Source organism: Podarcis erhardii, assembly GCF_964252035.2.
Source record: "Podarcis erhardii genome assembly, chromosome: 7".
Taxonomy (NCBI): domain Eukaryota; kingdom Metazoa; phylum Chordata; class Lepidosauria; order Squamata; family Lacertidae; genus Podarcis; species Podarcis erhardii.
In genome coordinates, this window is record NC_138511.1 from 6,997,195 (window position 1) to 7,021,536 (window position 24,342).

Sequence of the window (24,342 nt, forward strand, 5' to 3'; positions counted from 1 at the left end):
AGGGTTCTTTCCAGATGGGCAGTGGCGAGCGCTACCACAGTACCTCCACTGAGAGGTACAATGGTGCCCCGCAAGACGAATGCCTCGCAAGACGAAAAACCCGCTAGACGAAAGGGTTTTCCGTTTTGGAGGTGCTTCGCGAGGCGAATTTCCCTATGGGCTTGCTTCGCAAGACGAAAATGTCTTGCGAGTTTTTCCGACTTTTTTTCCCTCCCCCCCCCCTTTTTCTAAGCCGCTAAGCCGCTTATCCGCTAAGCTGCTAAAAGCCGCTAAGCCGCTAATAGCGCTAATCCGCTAATGGGCTTGCTTCGCAAGACGAAAAAACCACTAGACGAAGAGACTCGCGGAACGGATTCTTTTCGTCTTGCGAGGCACCACTGTACAGCTTCAAAGCTGCAACCAAATTTCCGCACTCAGAAGTGGGTGCTTTTCCTGAGTTCTCCTCCTCTGTTCTGTCCACAGTAGTGGCTTGGCTATGTCGGTGGGGAAGGGACAATTTGCCCCCCTTCTTTTTTCCTGCAGGAGGCCACATAGTGCCTGGAAAATCATACAACTGTAGAGTTGGGAGGGGACCCAAATCTTCATCTAGTCCAACTCCCTGCAATGAAGGAATCATAGCTGTAGAATAAGGCTACCAGATTTTTTTTTCAAAGAATCCGGGGACTTTTTTTAAAAAAAAAAGAGAGGGGGGGGGAGTTATTTTTAAAAAAGCGTTGTTGTTGTTTTTTTAAAAAAAGAAGTAATATCTTCTCTTCTGTGGTCTCCTCTGTCACACGGCCTTCCTCTGGACCCCAGCCTGCTCTCCTGAAATGCTAGCCGCTGTGGAGTAGGCTCAGGTTTGGCCTGGGCTCAGCCAGGTGTCCTTGCCCTCCCAGTGCTCTCCTACCTCTCCTCTTCAGCGGCAGCGGCACGGCAAGGTCAGGGCTCCTCTCTTTTTTACCCTTCCTCTTTCTCTCTCTTCCTTCTCCTCTCCTTCTCCCTGTGGCAGCTCCGGGGTTTTCCTGGCCCCAGAGCACCACTGGGCAGTTGGCTAGGCGCTCTTGCTCCCGGCTCGATTTGGGTCGCGGGGGGGGGGGGGAGTCAGTGGTTCTCCCAGTTGACGTGCCGGGCGTCCCCGGTTCCCCCTCGGCAGTGGCAGTCTCAGCAGCCCGGAGCCAGCCTGGTAGCGTAGTTGGCTCTGGCTGGCTTCAGGAGCTGCTTGCTGCCCTGGCGCCCGCCATTTTGCCTTGATAGAAGTCTCCATATGATGTGTCTTGTGCCATTGAACCAATCACGCAACATTCATCCCCTACTAATAAATCTACAACACTTAAAATATAAATTTGGGGACATTAAATGAAATCCGGGGACATATTTTGTCCGGGGACAGATTTGTAAATCCAGGGACTTTCCCTGGGAGACGGGGACATCGGGTAACCATACTGTAGAATCCCTGACAGATTCAACCTGTTTAAAAACTTCTAATGAAGGCGAGTCCACCACCTTCCAAGGAAGTCTTCTCCACTCTCAAACAGCTCTTATTGTCAGAAAGTTCTTGCTAATCAGTTATGGACCACAGGTATGAAGTTTACGGCATGCAATGCCTTAAGAGAGAATATAATGAAAATGATATACAGGTGGTACATGACACCAGTCAAGCTTGCAATAATCTATCATTTGCCCGATAATAAATGTTGGAAATGTAAAGAGACCGAAGGTACATTCTTTCACCTTTGGTGGACATGCCCAAGGATTAAGACTTTCTGGGAGATGATATATAATGAAATGAAAAAGGTATTTAAATATACCTTTCAGAAGAAACCAGAGGCCATCCTCCTGGGCATGGTCGGCCAATTGGTGCCAAAGAAGGACAGAACTTTCTTTATGTATGCAACAACAGCAGCAAGAATACTCATCGTGAAGTATTGGAAGACAAGATTTACCCACCCAGGAAGAATGGCAGATGAAAGTGATGGACTATATGGAACTGGCGGAAATAACTGGCAGAATCCGAGACCAAGGTGAAGAGTCGGTGGAAGAAGATTGGAAAAGATTTGAAGTTTATTTACAGAAACATTGCAAAATTAAGGAATGTTAGAAGGTTGTTGGAATGAAGTAATGTGGTTTTAGCAGAAATGATATAAAGGATTAGGTTAAAATTGATTTATTAATTGGTGAAAGACGAGAATTACAGTATATAGTGGTACCTCGCAAGACGAAATTAATCCGTTCCGCGAGTCTCTTCGTCTAGCGGTTTTTTCGTCTTGCGAAGCAAGCCCATTGACGGCTTAGCGGATTAGCGCTATTAGGGGCTATTAGCGGCTTTTAGCGGCTTATCGGCTTAGCAGATAAGCAGATAAGTGGCTTAGCGGCTTAGAAAAAGGGGGGGGAGGAAAAAACCCCCGCAGGAACTCGCAAGACATTTTCGTCTTGCGAAGCAAGCCCATAGGAAATTCGTTTTGCGAAGCACCTCCAAAACGGAAAACCCTTTCGTCTAGCGGGTTTTCCGTCTTGCGAGGCATACGTCTTGTGGGGCACCACTGTATTAAGATAAATTATTAGGATAAAAACAAAGCTGGAAAGGATTTGCTGAAACATCTAACTGAACTAGAATACAAAAAAGGGAGGTGTGAGGAGGTCAAGGAAATAAGTAAAGAAAGCTATGCAAAGGTCTGATCTGTTTTTTTTAATTGTTTGTTTGTTTTTCTTATGTATTTTTTATTTTTATTTTTTATTGTTTCTCTTTGTAATCTTTAAAATTTGAATAAATATTATTTAAAAAAAACAAAAAACAGAAAGTTCTTGCTAATATTTATTCAGAATCTCCTTTCTTGCCATTGGTTCAGATCCCACCCTCTGGAGCGGCAGAAAACAAGCTGGCTCCACCTTCCATGTGGCAGCCCTTTGGGTATTTGGAGATGGCTCTCACATCGCCTCTTCTGCAGGCTAAATATACCCAACTCCCACTCGCTTTTCCCCATAGGTCTCCCCCCACACCCACTCTCTCTCACGAAAGAGAGGCGGAGAGTCTTATGTGAAGGAAATTCCTGCCTCCTTCCACTTCTCCCTGCCAGGAGAAGGCTGTTTGGCCGCTGGCTCATTCTGGAAAGGGGGAGAGATCCTTCCACCCTCTTTCCCCCCCCGAGTTCTGCTACTGCTGGTCGCCAGCCAGGGCACGGGCACCCTCATTCCCTTCCTCGCCTGAATCCTGCAGAGGACCAGAACTGCTGAGCTCTTGATGAGAGAGAGAGAGAGAGAGAGAGAGAGAGAGAGAGAGAGAGAGAGCAGCTTCTGCCCATGGGGTGAGGAAGTTCCAGGAAAAGAGCTAACATTTGGATCAATTTTTCATTAATGGGAAATGGACCACAACAACAAAAGAGAAGAGATGCCGTTTCAAAACTCGGCAAAATTCTTGCCTTCAGAGAGCTCTTCCTAATGTTTATTTGGACTCTCCTTTCTGGTAACCTGAAGGCGTTGGTTTGAGTCCTACCCACCAGAGGCACAGAAAACAAGCTGGCTCCCTCTTCCATGTGAGATATCTGAAGATGGTTGTCATCTCTCCTCTCAGTCTTATCATTTCCAGGCTAAGCACCCCCAACTCTAACTAAACATACCCAAGAGCAAAGAGCTTCTGCCTGTGAAAGAACATAGCAGGGGCCGGTGCAGAAGAAGAGTGAGCAATTCTGTGGTCCTGTCTCTTTCTGCTCCTTTAGGTGTGGCAGCCATGGCACCATATGCTTGGGGCAGCTATTTTGTGACTGGTGCCCATTGCAGTACCGTAGCATTCCCAATGTGATGCTCACTGGGCCAAAAACATTGGCCACTTCTGCCTCCGGTAAAGGGATGCTTCCGGAGGGTTCCCCTTGGGTGCCTGTCAGCTCCACCTTATGAACCCCTGGGCTCCACCTCCGAGTCCCGCACAAATGGCAGAATTGTTTATTGGAAGAACTGGTAAAGGTAAAGGTAAAGGGACCCGTGACCATTAGGTCCAGTCATGACCGACTGGGGTTGCGGCGCCCATCTTGTTTTATTGGTCGAGGGAGCTGGCATACAGCTTCCGGGTCATGGGGCCAGCATGACTAAGCTGCTTCTGGCGAACCAGAGCAGCACACGGAAACACCGTTTACCTTCCCGCCAGAGCGGTACCTATTTATCTACTTGCACTTTGATGTGCTTTCAAACTGCTAGGTTGGCAGGAGCAGGGACCGAGCAATGGGAGCTCACCCCATCGCAGGGATTCGAACTGCTGACCTTCTGATCAGCAAGTCCCAGGCTCTGTGGTTTAACCCACAGCACCACCCGCGTCCCAGAAGAACTAGTGGCCCCAAGCAAATGATCTCTACACCCATCAGCTGTCAGGGAAAGTCTAAGGATTACACCTGTGAGCAAAGTGGATGGAAGCCATGTAGGAAGCAGGGGATATCTAAACAGAAGGGGCAAGTGATAAATTTTGGGGGCCACAGTGCCCCCTCCTCCCAGACACCAGTACAAGAAGCTTGCATTTTTAATTAACTCATCTATCTATCTATCTATCTATCTATCTATCTATCTATCCCAACTCAGTTAATTTAGTGGAACTTACTCTCAGGTAAGTATGCACAGGATTGCATCCTAAATGCATTTATTTATACACTGTGATTATCCATAGTAAGCTCAGTATATTTTGGCAGAGCTGCGGCCTTTTGAGTTATACATTCTGCCTTATATTCACCAAGGGTCTATATACCAACATACATATTATTTTAGTTGGAATAGTAAAAAAAGCCACATAATAGCTTTATTTAAGTGCACAAAAAAAGAATTTAAAAGCCAAAGTCTCTGACTCACACAGGTGGTTCTTTGCTGCTCAAGCAGGAATGAGTAATCAAAAGGGTTACTCTATCTATACAAACACAGCAGAATCAGGTTCCCAGGGAGGGGGGTCTGTGGGCTGCTCCCCCCCCCCCCATTCTGCTTTAACCCTAACAAACATTTCAATATATTTTCACAGCATCAGTAATAACCCTTACTAGCAACTCGGTGCATTTGTCATTTTATTAGCTAGTCAAATTTATGAGGCCTGAAATAAAAAATGTCATCCAGGTGTGACATAAATGGGTTTAATATCTCCTTTAACTAGAAGAAAAATTGGGGATTTTGCAGGTGCTGAAACAGAGTGGCTTAATCCGCGTCAGCAAATAAATTATTTCCTAATATTCCATTCTCATTTTATAAAGCCAATCCCACACCAAGTGACCTCCTATGCACGCTCTGTTTTACTCCCTTCACACAGGCATCCACTTTCAACAACAGAACTGTACAGTTGAAAGGGCATCCCAAAGGTCATCTAGTCCAACCCACTCCCTGCATTGCAGGAATTGAGCAAAGGCAGAGTGATACAAGGCCTGGGAATAGGCAGGGTGTGTGCCACAAGTCTTCAGCAGTGCAGGAAGGCTGCAGAATGCAACGCTCGGTGTAGCATGCAACTTCCAAAGAATCTCAGTTTTTGAAAAAGAAAAAAGCATGTTGTTAGTCCTCATGAGGAGATGCTTGGTGATGCCCGCTGTAACCTTAAGACTTGCTGAGTAAGGCTCAGGGGGCAGGATGAATTCCATAGCTGTATACAGCTTTGAAAGGGGCTAACACTGCATTTAGAAGGCTGATCGCCAAAGAATTGATGCTTTTGAATTATGGTGCTGGAGGAGACTCTTGAGAGTCCCATGGACTGCAAGAAGATCAAACATATCCATTCTGAAGGAAATCAGGCCTGAGTGCTCACTGGGAGGACAGATCCTGAAGCTGAGGCTCCAATACTTTGGCCACCTCATGAGAAGAGAAGACTCCCTGGAAAAGACCCTGATGTTGGGAAAGATGGAGGGCACAAGGAGAAGGGGACGACAGAGGACGAGATGGTTGGACAGTGTTCTCGAAGCTACCTACATGAGTTTGACCGAACTACGGGAGGCAGTGGAAGACAGGAGGGCCTGGCGTGCTCTGGTCCATGGGGTCATGAAGAGTCAGACACGACTAAATGACTAAACAACAACAACAACAAACACTGGATTTGACCCATATAGTGGAGAATTATTGATGACCATGAGTTCATGGGAACTATTAATATTAATAATACAACCTCCTTTACTAATAACCATTTTTTCATCCGCTTATGTGCCATCTGCATTAAATTGTTGCTGTTGTTGTTGTTGTTTAAATAAAGGGGGAAGGAGGGATGCAATCTTCTGACAGCTTTAAGTTTCCCTTAAGGCAAGTTTTTATGGTTGGCTAGTAAATTCCTTTAAAAACCATGTTTATGATGGAAATGCAAGACAAAACTATAAAATGCCACAAGCGGGCGCCACCATAATTAAAAGTGCCCCCCTCCCAAGTTCCCATTCCTGATAATGAGCTTTTTATATTAGGGGCAGGTTATACCTTTGGGGTGAAAACAGGACTCAATTAAGGGGGGGGGGCAGAGAACACCCGCCATTTGGTCTATTATCTTGAACACAAAAATAACCTCATTAATGCAGGCAAAATTGCAAAACCTAGTCCCTTTAGAATGCGAGGAGACCACAGGAATCCCATGTGACCCGGCCTCCTCCAGAATGATTGGAAGCAGCTGGACCTGTTGGCAACCTCAGCCCGTTTCCTGATTTGACGCTGCGAAAAGAAAATTTCACAACCTCTTTTGTCTGCCCAAAATGAAGCTAGAAAACTGGTTTTAGCCTTTGCCTTGCAAATCAGTTAAAGCAAGTAGAGAACCATAGAGTTGGAAGGGACCACGAGGGTCATCTACCTGCCACGCAACGCAAGGATGGCAAGTAACAAGAACAATTAAGTCAGGTCCCGGTTGGGTGAGGAGAGCAGCTGGCTGAGCCTGCCTCCCAAGAGCCCCCCCAGGGATGACACCTTAGGCAGCGGTTCTCAACCTGTGGGTCCCCAGATGTTGTTGGACTACAACTCCCATCATCCCTGAGCTCTGGCCTTGCTAGCCAGGGGTGATGGGAGTTGTAGTTCAACAACATCTGGGGACCCACAGGTTGAGAAAGGCTGCCTGAGGGCCTGGAGCCTGGTGGTGGGACACTGGTCAGTTAGCAGAAGGGACAAGCTGGGAACTGGTAGAAGCAGGAGACTGGAGCGATCAAGGAGGGTCAGGATAAGGAGGGCCTTCCAGGACAGCTGAGAATCTCCGACTTTCTTGTGACTTGGGCTGTGCCCACATTGGGAGATTCATGCCTCTGTGGGTCACTGTTTTTGTTTGTGTGCTTGCAGGGGGTTGGACTACATGTCCAGCTCCAAGATTCTATGATTCTATTCTATGTCTTCATCCTCCCACAAGCATTTTCAATCTCACACCTCCAAAATCTATCCTGGTGTTTTACTGTTCACTGTCTCGTGGGTGTTACATGATGAGATAATAATAATAATAATAATAATAATAATAATAATAATAATAATAATAATAATTTATTATTTATACCCCGCCCGTCTGGCTGAGTTTCCCCAGCCACTCTGGGCGGCTTCCAATCGAGTGTTAAAAACAATACAGCATTAAATATTAAAAACTTCCCTAAACAGGGCTGCCTTCAGATGTCTTTTAAAGATAAGATAGCTGCTTATTTCCTTCACATCTGAAGGGAGGGCGTTCCACAGGGAGGGCGCCACTACCGAGAAGGCCCTCTGCCTGGTTCCCTGTAACCTCACTTCTCGAAATGAGGGAACCACCAGAAGGCCCTCGGCGCTGGATCTCAGTGTCCGGGCTGAACGATGGGGGTGGAGACGCTCCTTCAGGTATACAGGACCTGATATTTGCATTTTGCACTTTTGTCTCCTCTCCTCAGTTATTACTTCCCTACCCACCATAAAGTCCTGAAGTCCGTTGTGGCCATGCAGGCAAGTATCTGTTTACTTGTGTTGAAGCCACGGTTTGTTGGTTCATCTGAGGGCAACTCATGGCAAACAACCTATATCTTAGTGTTATCCATAAACCAGACTTGTGTTCTGTGTATTTTCGGTATTTGTATTTGCAAATGTGATCTGCTGTTTAATGCATCTTTGAGATGGTTTGAATTTTTGCCTCTGGCGATGAGAAACGGAAGTTTGCAAGTCTGCCAGACTTCCATAGTTAAAGGTAGGGCCCATAGAATATTCCAAATCTTGTTTCACACTCCTGCCAAATCCAAAGGCCCCAGAGGCTCCAGTCTCCACCTGACTCAGATTCAAATCCCAAAAGTTATTTGATCCCCACATAGGGTGATCTCTCCATCTTTCATTTTCCAAACCAAGCCAGGCTCTCATCTCCAAAAACTGGCTTTCCCTAGTTGCAAACGTATAAGGCCTGAAGTTGTAATCCACCATTTGCCTCTGTAGGGTTACGACTCCCCCATGCATCACTTTAACAACAGCAACTTTCTCCTTCTCTGGTTCTTCAATTTGTTCAGTTAAAAGAGAATTTAAAGTGTATATATTGTGATATTAATTTTTTCTTTTTCTTTTAATGAGAGATGGGAAAATCGTGGAATAGAATCTTTGTGACCCTAGGGGAAACATCTTAAGAGAATAATTTCAGATATATAAGTTTTAAGGAGAAATAAGATTAAATAAAGTAAAAGTAGATGGCTAATTGGCGAATGAGAGAATGGAAAATTACAGTATATTAAGATAAGTTATAAACATAAAAATAAAGATGAAGGATTTGCTGAAATATCTATTTGAATTAGAATACAAAGAGGGGAGATGTGAGGAGGTCAAGGAGATAAGTTAAGAAAAGGAGTTATATCAAGGTTTAACTTGTTCTTTTGTCATTTTTTTATTGTATCTTTTTTTCTTTTTAGCTGTTTTTGCTTTTTTATTTTTTTATTTTTTTTGCTTTGATATGTTTTGTTTTTGTATATTGTGTTCCTTTTTGTAACCTTTTAAAATTTGAATAAATATTATTTGGAAAAAAAAAGAGAAACGGAAGTTTGACCTGACCTTAAAGTAGTCTGTGAGAGCTAATGGCAAAGCAAGGGGCTGAGATTTCCAATGGGCACGTGAATGGATGCTCATCCGAGGTCTGTCTCGGTGACCTGGACAGACACACGTCAGTCTGGCACTAATGTTCTGAGCCAGCTGCTTTACCAGAGCAAATGGAGAAAGCATGAGTAAGAGGCGACATGGTAGAAGTTTATAAAATTATGCATGGTCTGAAGAAAGTGGATAGAGAATAACTTTTCTCCTTCTCTCCATAAAAAAAGGTAAAGGACCCCTGACACTTAAGTCCAGTCATAGATGACTCTGGGGTTACGGCGCTCATCTCGCTTTACAGGCCAAGGGAGCCGGCATTTGTCTGCAGACAGTTTTTCTGGGTCATGTGGGCAGCATGACTATGCCGCTTCTGGCACACCGGAACACCAAAACCAGAGCAGCGCATGAAAACACCGTTTACCTTCCCACCTATTTATCTACTTGCACTGATGTGCTTTTGAACTGTTAGGTTGATAGGAGCTGGGGCCGAGCAACGGGAGCTCACCCCGTCGCGGGGATTCAAACAGCCAACCTTCTGATTGGCAAGCCCAAGAGGCTCAATGGTTTAGACCACAGTGCCACCCGCGTCCCATAACACTAGAACTTATGGGCATCCAACAAAGCTGAATGTTGGAAGGTTCAGGGCAGATAAATGAAGTCCTCCTTCATGCAGTGCATTGTTAAACAAAGGAACTCCCTCCTGCAGGAGGCAGAGAGGTCCCCCCTAGATGGCTTTAATAGGGCAATTAGATAAATTAATGGAGGAGAGGAGGCTTTGGGGCTCAGGTCTTGCTTGTGGGTTTCCCACAGGCTCTTCTTATGTTCTTAATGAAGCCTCTGAGTTGTTGATTTCTTTATTTATATCAGACAGGAAAAGCCTGGGCCAGAATGACCTGAAAAACATCTTGTGAGTTTGTGTCAGAAGCTCACGGAATGAAAATACGATCAGAAAATGAAGAAAACAAGTCAAAGGTTTCACAATCTGCACAGGGTGAGGCCTTCATTGTCAGGCTCCCCCCACATCAGATACTGCCCTGTCTGAATTGTATGTTGAAACAAAATAAATAAAATAAATAAATAAAAACAAAATCCTTCCAGTACCACCTTTGAGACCAACTAGGTTAGTTATTGGTATGAGCTTTCGTGTGCATGCACACTTCAATGGTCTACCTGAGAGTAGGCGAAACGGAAAGATCTGCATTGGTTAAAAAAGAAAGTCAGCATCTGCTCTGGTGCACTCTTGTTTTCATGTAAATTCAAATTTGAGGTGCACAACTGTGCCCTTGCTACTAGGCAAAAGCAGTCGGAGGCAGCATAAAACTGAGCAGAGCAACAGAAGGATGGTGGCTCTGCCTACTCTAGACTAGACTAGCTAGCCACTGTTGGAAACAGAATCCTGGATTAGATGGTTCTTGGCTTAATCCAGGAGGATTACAGAACGGACAAAGAATCTTGCATGCCTTCCATGTCTCAACACCAGAATGTGTTTGCACCTTTGCCAGGGGCCCCAAAGGCACTCAGCTCTCCCTGTGCCATTTTTGCAGTCCTTCTGAAGACACCGGGGCCGTCATGTCTAAATGCTGGAAAGCAGGCATTCTCGAAGCAAAGACACATCACTATCTCCGCCTCTTCCTAAAGGGGAATTTATTGGCAACTGCAGAATTATTATTAATTTTTTTCTCCAAAGGAGAAATATGATCTGTGCTTTCCAAGCAACCGATCTCCAGACCGCCTAATGCCTCCTTCCTGCCCGAGGGACGCTTGCTTTATGTTATGTTTACATCCATGGAAATTTCATGTCACTGCTTGCAAAGCGAATGCGTCACTTGGTCAAAAGGGGGGAGAGCATTTTTGTGGCACTTTTGAAGCTCTCACAGGTTTCCTTTTGAAGGTTTCTCAGCTGGGGGGGGGTTGTTTTCTTTATAATTCTCCGAAGGGTCCTTCAGAAAATATGATGAACGCAGACTTGGGAATATTTGTGTCTAGGTCTCTGGGAGACAGCAGGGGAGCTGGGGGGCAGATGTGTGGATGTTTCCACCCTGCCGCAAGAGGTGGACTGGGTTTCCCTTCCATCCTGGATCCCGGCCACTGCCAGCGAGGAAGCCTTTTATGAACCGGGATGAGATTTCATGGTTTTTGAGAGATCTGAAAACCAGACTCATATGTCTAACAGTAAGAAGTGTGGTGGAGGGAATGGAGGTGGGTGGGGACAACTGGGGTGGGCAGGGGGAGGTGACTGGAGGAGTCCAAGGACAGCTTTTTTCCCCAGAGAGCTAATGGAGGCAGCTCCCCCCCCCCTTTTAAAAAGGCCATAAAACCCGTTTGGCTAGAGGCAAGAGCTGGACAACAGACAAATGAGCATCATTATCAGGTCACTGTCAATGCTCTTAGACAACTATATCTGCAGCCACAGGGCCAGGAGATAAGAACAACTTCTATTCTTCTACTTTCTAGAAGATGGGCTGGCTAAGAAATGCCACCTGCTTTTGGTTCTGCTTCTACTACGGTTACGGCGTTGTTTTAACCTTTGCTTGTGTCCATGACATCACCCTTCAAGTTACATCACTGCTGCACAGGGACTGTAACCAGCTCTGTGTAACTGAATTTAAGGAAACAAGAAGCTTCCCATAGGGAAGCTCAGGCAAGCCAGCCGCCGCCCAAGAATGCAGCTGCTGTGCGATGGGAGATTTCTGGTCTCACGAACCCCTGGCTGTAGCTGGAGAGGTCCTGTTTGCAACCCCTCCATCAAGTTCTCCAGCCCCTTAGCAAACATTCTAAGTTGCAGTTTGGGGAAACCAGGATCTCAACAAAGAGAAAACTGCTTGAAACATTTTGAATCTAATTCGCAGTTGCACATTTCCACTGTAGACTGAGAGAGCAGGCTTTCAGTTGCTAAAGCCACTTCCGAGCTCGAGAGGAGGGGGGGTTGCGGGCCACCCCCTCCCACACACGCGGGGGCTGGTTTTAGCCCCCGCGAGAAGAGGGAATCCCCGGGCGTGTCTGCGACCCGGCCCGCCAATCGGGGAGGCGTGGCCTAGCCCATTTAAGGCCAGCGCGCCCGGAGACCGCCCTCTTTGTCCCGTTCCAGCTGCCTGATTTTCCCATCCCACCCACCCTTTAGGCTTAGCTAGCTTTGACCTTGCTATGGACTCCGGTTGGTCGCCGCAAGGGGTCTGGTAGGATTTTTTTCCAACTTGGCGCACTTCCAGCCTTTTGGTTTTTTCACCTACCTCGTAGCAAACATCACAACTTCTTCGGTATTGGCGGTTAGGCATTGGCAGGGGTTAATTGTTATGCAAATGAAGGGGGGAAGGAAGTGCCATCACCTTCCCCCAATGAAAAGGGTAGTCCGGTAGAGGACTCCGGGGGGCGTTGCCCTGTCCGAAATCTAGGGAGGTAAGGGCCTCCGGCACCCCCCCCGAGCGGTGACACCCGTGGGATCCTAGTTGGTGTACTTCAACAGGACCCCCACGGCTTGTGGATAACCCTTCCCGGTCCCCATGCCGGGTAGTCGATAGGAGCCAATGCCTAAGGCCAATACCTTCCAATTCCTGTAATCAATAAAGTTGTGGCCTTTTTATGCCCATTAACCTTAAATAATGTGTCCAGTGTCTTCATTTCACTTGGGGGGAGGGGACTCGCCACGCAATCAGACATTGTACTTCTGCTCCTTTTCCACATTTAGAATCATAGAATTGTAGAGCTGGAACGGAATGAAAGGGCAATCTATTCCAACCCGCTCCAATGGAAGGTTTAGCGTGTTGCTGTGTCTGCATCAACCTTCCACACTTGGAGGCATTGGTGTGGGGGCATTTAAGTAGCATGTTCATTGAAGAATAAGTTGTTTAGCTTGTGCTATGTTTGAGCACAATTGCACTAATATGTTTTTGAAAATGCTAAAGCCAAAAAACCCAAAACCTTAGTACAAATATTAAAACTGATTACATTTCCTAAATGGCAACAGCTGGAAGTGTGCTGAGGTCAAGAGACAGAGCCCTGCATGGAAGGGAAGGGAAAGTGCAGGGGCTGGTATTATTTGATGATAATGTCATGCAGATAGCCTATGATAAGTGAGTGAACAAAGGGTGGAGATTCTAGAACTTCCCTCGTGTGGAAAGGAGCCTCCGTAGTTCCTCCTGCCCCTTCCCTTTTCAATATGAACTCTGCGTGCTACACCTTCCCCTCTTTGTTGCCCATGAATTTCCCCCTCCCTCTGCTGTCTATTTGGCATAAGCCACAGGATAGTGTGGCTCTGACCAATGGCAATGAGGACACAGGCGTGTCTTCCCAAGCTCGCCCTCCAGAGCAGACTTCAGCAGATGTTCTGGATCAACCAGTGGGGGGTGATGGGAGTTGGTCATATGAAACATCTGGAGGGCACCAGGCATTGCTCAGAGCAAGTTATTAGAAAAGGGCAACAATACCTTGTCTCCTGGTTGTGGTCGCATCACAGACACTCGGTCGTAACCTTTCCGCAGCAAAACCCAGAGGGCATCCAGCTTTCCCTGAAAACGAAACAAAGATTGCTTAAGCAGCCATTTAGCAGAGTGGCTGTCATCTTCTAAAAGCCTGCAAAGGAAGCAGAGCTACATTTCACTCTGACATAGCTACATATTTTTTCTTCCTCTTGCTGTCTGTGTTCCTGTCTGTTTCAAAAGAAAAATGTGCACATGAAAACCCCACTTTTCTTTTGAAAATGCAGGTTTCTAGCCATTATACTCACAAAGTTGTGCTTGTGTCTTAGAGACCTGAATGGTGGGAGGATTTCCAGTGGTTGAGGGCGGATCTTTTCCATGACTGGCAGAAGCAGAACAAATTATGCGAAGTAAGGAAATCATGCAGATATGCTCAGTTTGCATAATTCATACAGGCCACAGAATCCAGCTTTCCTTGGCACAGAATTTTGGAATCTTTTAGCACAACTCGGATTGCAACAGGGTCTAAGCAGCAATGTAATTTCATGGACAGAAGAAACACTTCAACAAGCTTATCGATTTCAGGCCAAAATGCAGATGCTTGCAGAATGATAAAATCCACCTCATCCAGACTTCCTTTTGTGTTGCATTTCTAGGCACATGTCCGGGCTTTAAACTTCCATGTCGGAGGGCTTTTATTCTGTCCCAGCACTTTCTCTGGGAAAACCTGTGTCTTACCACTGAATTAGAGCAAAGGCCAATTGGGTTTTAAGTTGGGATTGCTGTTTGCTCCAATTTAGCAGTAAAACATGGGTTTTCCCAGGGAAAGTACCAGGAGAAAACAAACAAACAAGTAAAAAATGCTTGGACACAGAGCTTTAAAGCACAGATCTGTTCTTGGAAACCATGGTGCAAAAGGAAGAGTGGAAGAGCCCTTAGTTATCAATGGTGGAAGGAAAGGCTGGGGTTCTGGAGTGCTTTGTTGCTTCTGTAACCCTGGCACTTTTTAATTGGGTGGTGACACAACATACAAATCTGTTTTGCAAGAGGACAGAATCCAGGAGACAATCCAGGCACATCTGTGCACCTTGCTTCCTCCTTCCAGGGACCCCCATGAACTTCCCTCTCCCTCAAAAGCCGCAGGCGATCCACTCCAATAGTGGACATACCTTCTTCCACAGCAGGGCATGCAAGTTCTCATTTCTGGAGTGAACAGACCAGGGCAGATGCAGAATAAGCTACGCTGGAATTTTACTCAGCAATCTCCTCATATGCACACTAATGGACAGAGTCTGCTGAGCATGCCAGAAATTTTTTGGCAATTCTACAGAGGAGGAATATTTGAAGGCTGCTTTGATCCATTTGTTATAAGTTTGGGTTGTCCAGATGAGTGTGAATGGACTTAACGTATGTCAATCAATGAGTGATTAGGTGCTTAATGCTTCTTAATTCTTGGGAATCATGTTCCGGATTTTTTGAAGGTCCATCCTTCAGCTGGTTGTAGGGACAGGGAACGAGCAGTTGCAGCAGCTTGAATTTGGTCACAAGAGGGAGAAGGGGGGTATTAGCAGGGGCCACCCAAGCACGGGGGCAGGGGGCAGAGTGTGTTCTGCAGAGATGGTTTATGGCCTATACAGTGGTGCCCCGCAAGACGAACGCCTCGCAAGACGGAAAACCCGCTAGACGAAAGGGTTTTCCGTTTTGGAGGCGCTTTGCAAAACTAATTTCCCTATGGGCTTCCTTCGCAAGACGAAATGTCTTGCGAGTTCCTGCGGGTTTTTCCCCCTTTTCCCCCCTTTTCCTAAGCCGCTAAGCCGCTTATCAGCTGATCCGCTAAAAGCCGCTAAACCGCTAATAGCGCTAATCCGCTAAGCTGTCAATGGGCTTGCTTCGCAAGACGAAAAAAACGCTATATGAAGAGAATTGCGGAACGGATTAATTTCGTCTTGCGAGGCGCCACTGTATATCAGTTTCATTCATTGGCTGTTTGTTCAGGATTTTAAGATGTTTTTATTACTTTATTGTACACCAACACCTCCCCCCCACAACCAGTTAGAAGGTGGGAAAGGATGTTTCAGGGGTTGCAATGAAAATATCACGTAAGAGAGGTACCTTAATTGGAGAGTACCACTTGTGGGGGGAAGAGGACCTCCGCATGTTGTTCCCAAGATTCCTGGGCTCTGGGAATTCGTATTCCTGCTCCGGCATCTTGACCCGAGCATTCTTGGCCTTCTCCAGCTTCGCACCTTCCTCAGTGGATCCTCTTTCCCCCCAGCGAACCTAAAAACACCCACAAAAAAACTCTGAGCATTTAGTCCCCTTCACAGAATCACAGAAGCACCGGACTGTAAGAGCCCCTTGCGGCCCAGCAATCATAGATAAAACATGGCTATTCGCTTGGGGCTCAAGCTGTTTCTCTTGTCTGGTTCCCTCAGTCCATTTTGGAGAGGAAGAGGGTTTCAGGCCATCTGCAGTGAGGCCTCAGAAACAGAGGAAAGTATTCCCCCCCTTGATTTGCCCCTGTTTACAAGGCTCGCCGTCCCCCGTCCCCCCACTCCTGCATTAGTGTTACGAGACAAACATGGCTTTGGGGACCTTAAATTCAGGTTATCTCACAACTGTCTGCTGTCTGTCTCTCACAAAAAGCAGCTTTGTGGGGCCCCAACCCAGACTGTGGAACCACAGCGGAGGGTGAAAACACACACATCCCATCTCTCGGTGCTGTGGTCTCAAATCTGGATTTAACCCTTCAACACTCTGTGCTGTTTTCCTGTCAAAACAGCATTTTTGCAGCAAACAGCAGTTTGGGGGCAAATGTCAGCATCAGGGTGAAGGGAATGTGGGTGGGGAAACAGTATGGAGGTGAAAGAGTTATACACCCCTCTCCTCCACCCTAAGCTACAGTCCCTATCCAGAAGAGGGTGAGCCCATCAATTTTTGCATCAGCAGCAATCCCTCCAGAGCACACGTCTCTTGCCTAAGGAGAGACTGCTGGATCAGGCCTATGGCCCATCTAGTCCAGTATCCTGTTCTCAGAATAGCCAAACCCATCCTCCTCCATGAATTGGCCCAATCCTCTTTCAAAGCTATCCACTTTGGTGGACATCACTGCCTCCAGTGGCAGTGAGTTCCACAATTTAACTATGGGCTTGGTGTTCACCTACCTCCATCCGCTTAATTCCGCCAACGCCACGACCACCATAATAGGAGGCATCTACGGTTGGCCACTTTTTCTTGGGAAGCCCATCGTCGTCTTCTTCCTGAAAAATAAATAAAACAAGCAAAGAAGATGATGGCAACATCGATTATAATTTAAAGTTACAATATACGAAACACAAAATACATAATAAAAATAATCAAAACATAATCAAAATAATTGAAACAAGAAGAAGAAGAAGAGGAGGAGGAGGAGGAGTTCGGACTTCATATCTGCCTTTCATTCCCCTTAAAGAGTCTCAAAGTGGCTAACAATCTCCTTTCCCTTCCTCCCCCACAACAAACACTCTGTGAGGTGAGTGGGGCTGAGAGACTTCAGAGAAGTGGGACTGGCCCAAGGTCACCCAGCAGATGCATGTGGAGGAGCGGGGAATCGAACCCAGTTCACCAGATTACGAGACTACCGCTCTTAACCACTACACCACACTGGCTCTCAATTAACAATACTAACGTATAAAAGAAAAAAGTAATGACAAACCTAGACAGCATCTTACAAAGCAGAGACATCACCTTGCCGACAAAGGTCTGTATAGTTAAAACTATGGTTTTCCCAGTAGTGATGTATGGAAGTCAGAGCTGGACCATAAAGAAGGCTGATCGCTGAAGAACTGATGCTTTTGAATTCTGGTGCTGGAGGAGACTCTTGAGAGTCCCATGGACTGCAAGAAGATCAAACCTCTCCATTCTGAAGGAAATCAGCCCTGAGGGCTCACTGGAAGGACAGATCCTGAAGCTGAGGATCCAGTACTTTGGCCACCTCATGAGAAGAGAAGACTCCCTGGAGAAGACCCTGATGTTGGGAAAGATGGAGGGCACAAGGAGAAGGGGACAAGATGGTTGGACAGTGTTCTCGAAGCTACCAGCATGAGTTTGACCAAACTGCAGGAGGCAGTGGAAGACAGAAGTGCCTGACATGCTCTGGTCCAGGGGGTCACGAAGAGGCGGACACGACTAAATGACTAAACAACAACAACGTATACAAACTAATAAACAATACAGTCTCCCCACCCAAAGCCCATAAACAACACTCCAGACCACAAATACAAAAAATCCAAATTACCATAACATTTAACAACAACTTAAAACAGCCCCACCCTTCAAATAAAACAGCGCCCACCCAGTAAGCCCCATTAAAGCTTCAGTTAATGGGGTTAAAAAAGGCACCTTTGTCTGTAGCACAACCCTGAGATCGCGCCATCTCGTTCTGACAACAGGGGGAGTCAGACCAGCTCACCTACTGAACATGGTTGCATGAGGTGGGAGGCGGCTGTGGGGGTCTGTATCACTCCTGCTGATGACCCAGGTGCCCACCCACCCTCTCACTGCCCGCAGAATCCCTCCCCACAAAGAGGATTTTGAGCCCCTTCCGAGATAAGCACTTTGACTGCATAGACAGCCAGTGTGTCCATGGAGCAATGGGAGAGATAGCCTGCAAGACTCCCCACGTTCTTTCAATGGATGTGGACCTCTTTATGCTTTTAAACAGTGTGTTGTGCAGCATCCACATGGCACATAGGAGAATGTGGTCTTGAAAGACCTCTCACTCTCTCCACCAGATGTTCCCTTTGTCCTCCCCCCACAGGGCTGGCTGCATGACAGGGCTGTGAACTACAGGAGCACGTATGTAACCATCCCATGTTATGCAGCACATGTGTGTGTGTGTTAATAAGGGCAGGACTTCTAACATGTAGCCCTGCTGTTTCTCATTCGGATCAGGTGTCCCTACTGGCTTAGAGCTGTGCTCATTAATTCAGCCTTGCAGGAGGCAAAACTAACTTCTAATGCCTCAAAGCATTAGAAGCTTCAGAAGCCATTCGCAAGAGGTATTTCCTTTGCCTGGCAGGAGGTGTGGAATGTGATCTGTTATCTCCAAAATACATAAACGTGAGGCCCGGAGAGATGCTTTCAGGGGTGGAGAAGCATGAAAAAAGGTGCCGCCAGTACTTGCTCATGTTTGGAAAAGTAGGGAGCCTGTGTGTTGCATTTTCAGGAGTACATTTGCACCCTGAACTGAAAAATAACAAACTCTGCATATAAATATGAGGAAACTTTGCAGGCGGAAGGGCTAAAAACCTGCTCTGAACCAAAGAAGCAAATTGGAGAACCTGAATTCTACTGCTTGATACCACACGCTGTGCTGTAACAGAATCAGAATGACAAACATATCTGTGGTGGGGAACTGGCGGCCAATGGGCCAAACCAGGCCCCCAGATGGCAGCTGACCCAAGACTTCTGTCAGACAGAGGAGTCACTACACCCTATTTATTGGTGAGAGGGGGAACTTCAAGAAGGTCGCAAGCCCATGTCTTGCTTTCGTGCATCCTCTACTTTCCCTGCCCTGGCTCAGTGCTACGGGAGTCATAGAACCACAAAATTTTAGCTTTGGAAGGAACCCAAAGAGTCATCTACTCCAGGGGTTGGAGAACTTTAAAAGGTGTTCCTAGTCACAGAAACCCAAAGGAAAAGGAGGCAGGCTCCAAGTGACAAGAGAGGTCTTTATTGCATACAAATGTATGTAGGGTCAACATAAGAGAGAGAGAGATAAAGGCTGCATTTTGATGCTTTCTGGCATCTTCCTTTACAGCATAGGTGATGACCACCTATCAGACCATTGCTGCAATCACAGCCACCTTTTCCATCACAGCTGCAGTTAACAGCACACTTTCGGTATTCTTAAAGCACTCAGAGATCTTCCAGCCCTTCTGACCAGCTCACCCCGGCCTTTTCATTTTAATAACACATGAAAACACGTAACCATCTTTCAGTGCCTTCCTTTGCTGTCTTCAGACTTGTTCTTGCTCTGTGCCTGCTTTCAGTTAATGATCTTTTTGTTCTCTTCTCGACCTAAGATTTAGTGCGATTACTACGTTTGGCTGATCTCCTTGTGTTTCATTCCTTGTGTTGTGTCTTATCTGTGTTCATTTCATTCCTTCCAGTTGTGCTAGGAACTGTAGGAGAACACAGGGCTTGTGCATACTTCTGCTTAAAAAAACACACCAGCCCATCTGTTCTATGAGGAAAGGTTCAGATTTCAGACTGCAAAGCTTTAACTGCGCAAAATATGAATTTAGAGATGAAATAAAATGGGGAAAATTCTCCTGCACAGGAATCACAGATGTCGAGGATGTGACTCCTCCTCTTCCTCGTAACACTAAGTTGACTCCTGTCCCGACAGGCATGTTGTCTCTCATCACTGAAGTGGCAGCACAGCATCACAGAACTGCAGAGTGGCAAGGGACCCCAAGGGTTAACTAGACCAAACCCCTGTAAGTCAGGAATCATAGCTGGAGAGGGATGTCACGTGAGCCAATGTGAGCCAGTGTGGTTCAGAGCGGTGGACTCGTAATCTGGTGAACCGGGTTCAATTCCCCGCTCCTCCCCATGCAGCTGCTGGGTGACCTTGGGCCAGTCACACTTCTCTGAAGTCTCTCAGCCTCACTCACCTCACACAGTGTTTGTTGTGGGGGAGGAAGGGAAAGGATTGTTAGCCACTTTGAGACTCCTTAGTAGACAGCATCTTAAAAAGCAGAGACATCACCTTGCCAACAAAGGTCCGTATAGTTCAAGCCATGGTTTTCCCAGTAGTGATGTATGGAAGTGAGAGCTGGACCGTAAAGAAGGCTGATCGCCGAATAATTGATGCTTTTGAATTCTGGTGCTGGAGGAGACTCTTGAGAGTCCCATGGACTGCAAGAAGATCAAACCTATCCATTCTGAAGGAAATCAGCCCTGAGTGCTCACTGGAAGGACAGATCGTGAAGCTGAGGCTCCAAGACTTTGGCCACCTCATTAGAAGAGAAGATTCCCTGGAAAAGACCCTGATGTTGGGAAAGATGGAGGGCACAAGAAGAAGGGGACGACAGAGGATGAGATGGTTGGACAGTGTTCTCGAAGCTACCAGCATGCGTTTGACCAAACTGCGGGAGGCAGTGGAAGACAGGAGTGCCTGGCGTGCTCTGGTCCAGGAGGTCACGATGGGTCGGACACGACTAAACGACTAAACAACAACAACAACAAGGGTAGTGATAAAGCGGGATATCAAATCCAAACTCCTCTTCTTCACGTGACATTGCTCCTAGCTAGGCCAGCCTTCCCAAAACTGGTGCCCTCCAGATGTTCTGGGCTACAGTTCCCTTCACTGCTGACCATCCCTCCTGTCATCCACAGTCAGAGGCAGAAATGGCCACCAACTTGGACGGCTTTTATAAGGGGATGAGAGAAATTCATGAAGGAGGAGAGGGCTATTGACGGCTCCTAGCCATGCTGGCTATTCTCTGCCTCCACAGTCAGAGGCCTTAATGCTTCTGAACAGCAGTTGCTGGAAACCACAGGAGGGGAAAGCAATGCCCCTGTGCTTGGGTCCTCCCGCTTGCGGGTTTCCCACAATGGGCATCTGGTTGGCCATCGTGAGAGCAGGATACTGGACTAGATGGGCCACTGGCCTGATCCAGCAGCCTCCCTCCTCTGAGGGAGCTAATATAGCCATCACAACTAGTCTCTGCAGGCAGCCTTATTCTATGTGACTTTTCCTAACCCCCGTTTGAAGCTCAGCTTGTGGCCACTGACCACATCCTGTGGCGGCAAATTCCATAGTCCAAGTATGCAATGATGTGCAAAGAAGGGCTTCCTTTTGTCTGTCCTGCATCTTCCAGAGGTCCGGCTTCCCTGAATGACCCCCTCTGGGCCTGCTTTCTCCACACTATGCATAATTTTATAAAATATCTGTCATCTTCCCGCAATCCTCCCTACTCATCTTTTTTTTTTTTCTAAACTAAAATGCTGTTGTTTAAAACCACGGGAGGGCTGAAACTGCCATTGCAAAGAAGCAAGCTGACGCAGTCACTTCAAAGGGCACTCTTGGGGGGGCACTAAGGGGCTATCAAGCCTGGCCCCCCTGCCCCAAGGGCTCTGAGGGGAGTGAGTGGGGGTGATGGGGGCTGGTGCGCTCGGCCTCCAGGTGGCCAACCAGCAGGCTCCTCTCCCCTGCCGAGCCTGAAACCGGCTACCTCTGGCCTTGGGGTGAGATGGGGGGACTCTGGCTCTAGGGACCAGGCAGCCAGCAGCAGAGAGACCTGGAACTGAGGGGCAGTTGATAGAGAGAGCAAGCCCTCCTCTCCTCAGGGCCGCCTGGGGCTCCTCTTAAAGTAGTCCAGCCTGCAAGTCCAAAGTAAGAAGGAGGGTGCTGGAAAACACTGGCCCCCTAAAGGGTCAGGCAGGTGGGTGGGCAGGTTCTTTGGCTCTCTCGGGAAGTTGTGGACTCTTCTCCATTGCAGGGGGTTCTACTAGATCAGGGATGTCCAACAGTGATCAACTGGTTGATTGCGGGTGGTCCGTGATAGATCAACAACTTAAAGGTAAAGGGACCCCTGAGCATTAGGTCCAGTCATGACTGACTCTGGGGTTTGCGGCACTCATCTCACTTTATTGGTCGAGGGAGCCGGTGTACAGGTCATGCGACTAGCATGACTAAGCTGCTTCTGGCGAACCAGAGCAGCGCACAGAAATGCCGCTTACCTTCCTGCCGGAGCGGTACCTATACATCAAAAGCTCAACAACTTTTGTCAATCCAATGAATACAGTGCTGCCTCGCAAGACGAAATTAATCCGTTCCGTGAGGCTCTTCGTATAGCGGTTTTTTCGTCTTGCAAAGCAAGCCCATTGACAGCTTAGCGGATTAGCGCTATTAGCGGTTTAGCGGCTTTTAGCGGATCAGCTGATAAGCGGCTTATCAGCGGATCAGCTGATAAGCGGCTTAGCAGCTTAGGAAAAGGGGGGGGGAGGGGAAAAAACCCACAGGAACTCGCAAGACATTTCGTCTTGCAAAGCAAGCCCATAGGGAAATTCGTTTTGAGAAGCGCCTCCAAAACGGAAAATCTTTTCGTCTAGCGGGTTTTCCGTCTTGCGAGGCGTTCGTCTTGCGGGGCACCACTGTACTTCACTGCCTGTTTTTTCACAGATCGCAGTCTCTTGGAAGTTGGACATGCCTGTACTAGATGACCCTCCTCAAGGTCCCTGCCAACTCAACTCTATGATTCTGTGATAAGGAGGAGTTTGCACATGTGCAGCTGGGGGCGGGAAAGGTTGCCCGGGCAGGGAGGTGGCATTTTCTGGTTCGCCTCAGGCAACAAAATGTCCTGGGCTGGTCCTGCAAGCAAGGAAGGAAAAGAGATGAAACTGCAGCAGCTCTGGGTGCCTTATCAGGGATAGTGACATGCCTGGACAGAGGCCCCTTTGGCCTGGTTCAGTGCTGTGGTTGCCTTGAGTGTAAATCAGTTCAGTGCATGGTGTGACTCTTTTGATAAATGTTGTAAGGGTGTAAGTAGGTCGTTTGCAAAGGACTCTGCTCCATGCAGGCAGAGTTCCCACTTTACTAGATCCTCTGACATGCTGGGGAGCTTGCATGGAGCTTTTCGTGAGGGTTTTATTTTATCATATTTCTTTGCTGCTGCTTGAAAACGGGAAGGGAAACCATCCAAATATTTTCTTTTCTTGCCGTTTCTCTCTCTCTCTCTCTCTCTCTCTCTCTCTCTCATCTCTCTCTCTCTCTCTCTCCTGCTCTCCTCACTTTGTTACTGCAAAGGCCTTCGCACAACAGGAAATACCAACGCTTAAGACACTCTCCGCAGGGCCTTAAAAACCTTGCAAGCCATTTAAGATTTTGGGGCAGGAGGAGTCGACAGGCCAGAAAACTCAAAACAACAGCAGCAGCAGCAGCAGCAGCAGCAGCGGTGCCGAATCAAAGCAGAGAAAAACACAAGAAGCAGCCACGCAATTCCCGTGACAGGATGGAGCTTTTCAAAATACGTTGAGAGGCTCCATTTTCTGTGCTGTGAGCAAGAGAAACATTTGGAGCAGTCTTTCTCAACTTGGGTCCCCAGATGTTGTTGAACTACAACTCCCATCACCCCTAGCTAGCAAAGCCAGAGCTCAGGGATGATGGGAGTTGTAGTCCAACAACATCTGGGGACCACAGGTTGAGAACCGTGGATTTGGAGGAAAAGATGCTGCCAGCAGAATCCCTCAGCCACTCCGCTGCCCCACTTGACCCCACACAAGCAGAAGTTGCACCCATGCATGTTTGGGGCCATGGGTCAACCAGGGTATTTTGCTGCCCCTCCTGGGTGCAGGTGGGTGCCCGTCGCCATAATATGGCATACAATCCACTGGCACAGGCATAGGCAAACTCGGCCCTCCAGATGTTTTGGGACTACAACTCCCATCATCCCTAGCTAACAGGACCAGTGGTCAGGGATGATGAGAATTGTAGTCTCAAAACATCTGGAGGGCTGAGTTTGCCTATGCCTGCTCTAGCATTTCAGGGCAGAGTAAAAGACCCAGTTCTCAGAACCAGGATTAGCACCTGAGCCACCACACCCAGAAGCCGAACAACAGCGGGTGGCCCAACTTGGTCTGCTTTAGTCTGGGAACGTGGAGTAAATGCAGAGTCAGACCATTGGTCCAAATAGCTCAGTATTGTCCACACTGACTGGTAGCAGCTTTCCAGGGTTTCAGACATTCCCACCATATCTGGAGGTGCTGCTGATGAGACCTTCTGCATGCAAGTCCGTCTTTCTCCCACACCAGTATGTTCCAGTGGTTCCTGAAATAAAAAAGCAAGCCCCCTGCCCCGTTGCACGCCACATTTCTCCCTCTTTTTCTTAAGGAAACAGCCATTTCCTGGCCAACACACAGGAAGAATAGTTTGACATAGTCTCCTCACTGGTGCTGCTGCTGCTTGGGTAAAACA

At 47.4% G+C, this 24,342-nt stretch overlaps 1 protein-coding gene across 1 annotated transcript in view; it reads right to left on the reverse strand.

Moving 5' to 3' along the window:
- Window positions 1-24,342, reverse strand: part of ANTXR1 (ANTXR cell adhesion molecule 1) — a 133,450-nt gene that overhangs the window by 15,561 nt on the left and 93,547 nt on the right. The window contains exons 15-17 of the mRNA XM_081868473.1: window positions 16,544-16,639; window positions 15,492-15,659; window positions 13,389-13,469 (exon numbers count right to left, since the gene is read on the reverse strand). Of these exons, the coding sequence (XP_081724599.1) occupies window positions 13,389-13,469; window positions 15,492-15,659; window positions 16,544-16,639 (345 nt within the window). The remainder of the gene's footprint in view (window positions 1-13,388; window positions 13,470-15,491; window positions 15,660-16,543; window positions 16,640-24,342) is intronic.